Source organism: Phalaenopsis equestris, unplaced genomic scaffold (assembly GCF_001263595.1).
Source record: "Phalaenopsis equestris unplaced genomic scaffold, ASM126359v1 Scaffold196118, whole genome shotgun sequence".
NCBI lineage: Eukaryota > Viridiplantae > Streptophyta > Magnoliopsida > Asparagales > Orchidaceae > Phalaenopsis > Phalaenopsis equestris.
Window position 1 is genome coordinate 1 of NW_018216067.1, and position 1434 is coordinate 1434.

Here is a 1434-nt window from a genome sequence, read left to right on the forward strand (position 1 = left end):
TAGGTGTTAGATATGTAAATACGTAAGAATTGTGTTGTATGTACATAAATGCCTCTTATAAATCTTTTTTAAAAATAAGTATGTCCCTGATATATATTCTAATTGAGCAATGCGGTGTTGCTTAGCAGCAAATTATGATTTTATGACCAAATTGTCAGTCAACCACAGGATTTAGATGAACTGTTTCATCTTCTTATCTCAGATAGCCTCCGAAGGTCTCAAGCACAGAGTATTTGAGATCTCTCTGGCAGACCTTCAGAATGATGAAGATCAAGCTTACAGAAAGATTAGGCTTCGTGCAGAAGATGTGCAAGGCAAGAATGTCCTCACAAACTTCTGGGTAAGCCACCAAAAAACTTTTTTTTATATATATTTATTATTTTATTTTAGGCACTAATGATTATATGCTGGACATTCTTTACCATAGGGCATGGATTTTACTACTGATAAACTCAGGTCCCTAGTTCGCAAGTGGCAAACTCTCATTGAGGCACAAGTAGATGTGAAGACCACCGACAACTACACCATGAGGCTATTTTGTATCGCATTCACAAAAAGACGCCCTAATCAGGTCAAGCGCACTTGTTATGCTCAGTCCAGTCAGATCAGACAGGTTCGGCACCCCCAAAATTAAATTTTCTATTCTAATTTGGTCAACCCCTTTTATTTTTCAACTTTCATAAGTTTACTTGCCATTTTTTGCTGTTTTTTATAGATTCGTCGAAAAATGAGAGAGATAATGATAAACCAAGCATCGTCCTGTGATCTAAAGGAACTGGTGCAAAAATTCATTCCCGAGGTGATTGGCAAGGAGATTGAAAAGGCGACGACAAGTATTTACCCGCTTCAGAATGTGTTTATTCGAAAAGTTAAGATTTTGAAGGCTCCAAAATTTGATCTTGGGAAGCTCATGGAGGTATGCATGCTTGCTGCCGCTCTCTCTGAACTGATTGTAGATATGTATGATTTGTTCCACTCACTTACATGCCACTCACCCAATTCCTATGTATTAACAAATCTATCACATAAAAAATGCCACCTTTTTTCTTTTAAAAGGTGAAATGCACCTTTTCAAACATAGGTAGGGTGTATTGCATGTAAAAATTGGAGTTTAGATGTTAGATGTGTAAAAACATAGGAATCCGAGTGTTGTGTGTATAAAAATCTTCATTAGAATAACATGAGTTTTACTTACCACTTCATGATGATTGCAGGTGCATGGTGATTACAAGGAAGATTTGGGTGTCAAGCTTGATAGGCCTGTAGAGGATGTTTCTATGGAAGGTGAAGCTGAGGTTGTTGGAGCTTAATTTAATTATATATAATTTTTAAAATTATGAAAATAAAATATTTGTTTGATTGCAAATGATATTCCAACGTTATGTGCTGAACTAAAATGCAGTTTTGTTTTCCCCCAACCTTTTTTTTATATGT

The 1434-nt window shown here is 35.8% G+C and overlaps 1 protein-coding gene across 1 annotated transcript; it reads left to right on the plus strand.

Annotated features, from left to right (window-relative positions):
- The first annotated feature begins 160 nt into the window (after positions 1-160).
- Positions 161-1414, plus strand: LOC110035103 (40S ribosomal protein S3a-like). Its single transcript, XM_020739344.1, has 4 exons — positions 161-340; positions 428-613; positions 716-916; positions 1215-1414. Exons 1-4 carry the CDS (start codon positions 176-178, stop codon positions 1308-1310), a joined length of 648 nt encoding a protein of 215 aa, XP_020595003.1. The 5' UTR covers positions 161-175; the 3' UTR covers positions 1311-1414.
- The last annotated feature ends 20 nt before the right edge of the window (positions 1415-1434 follow it).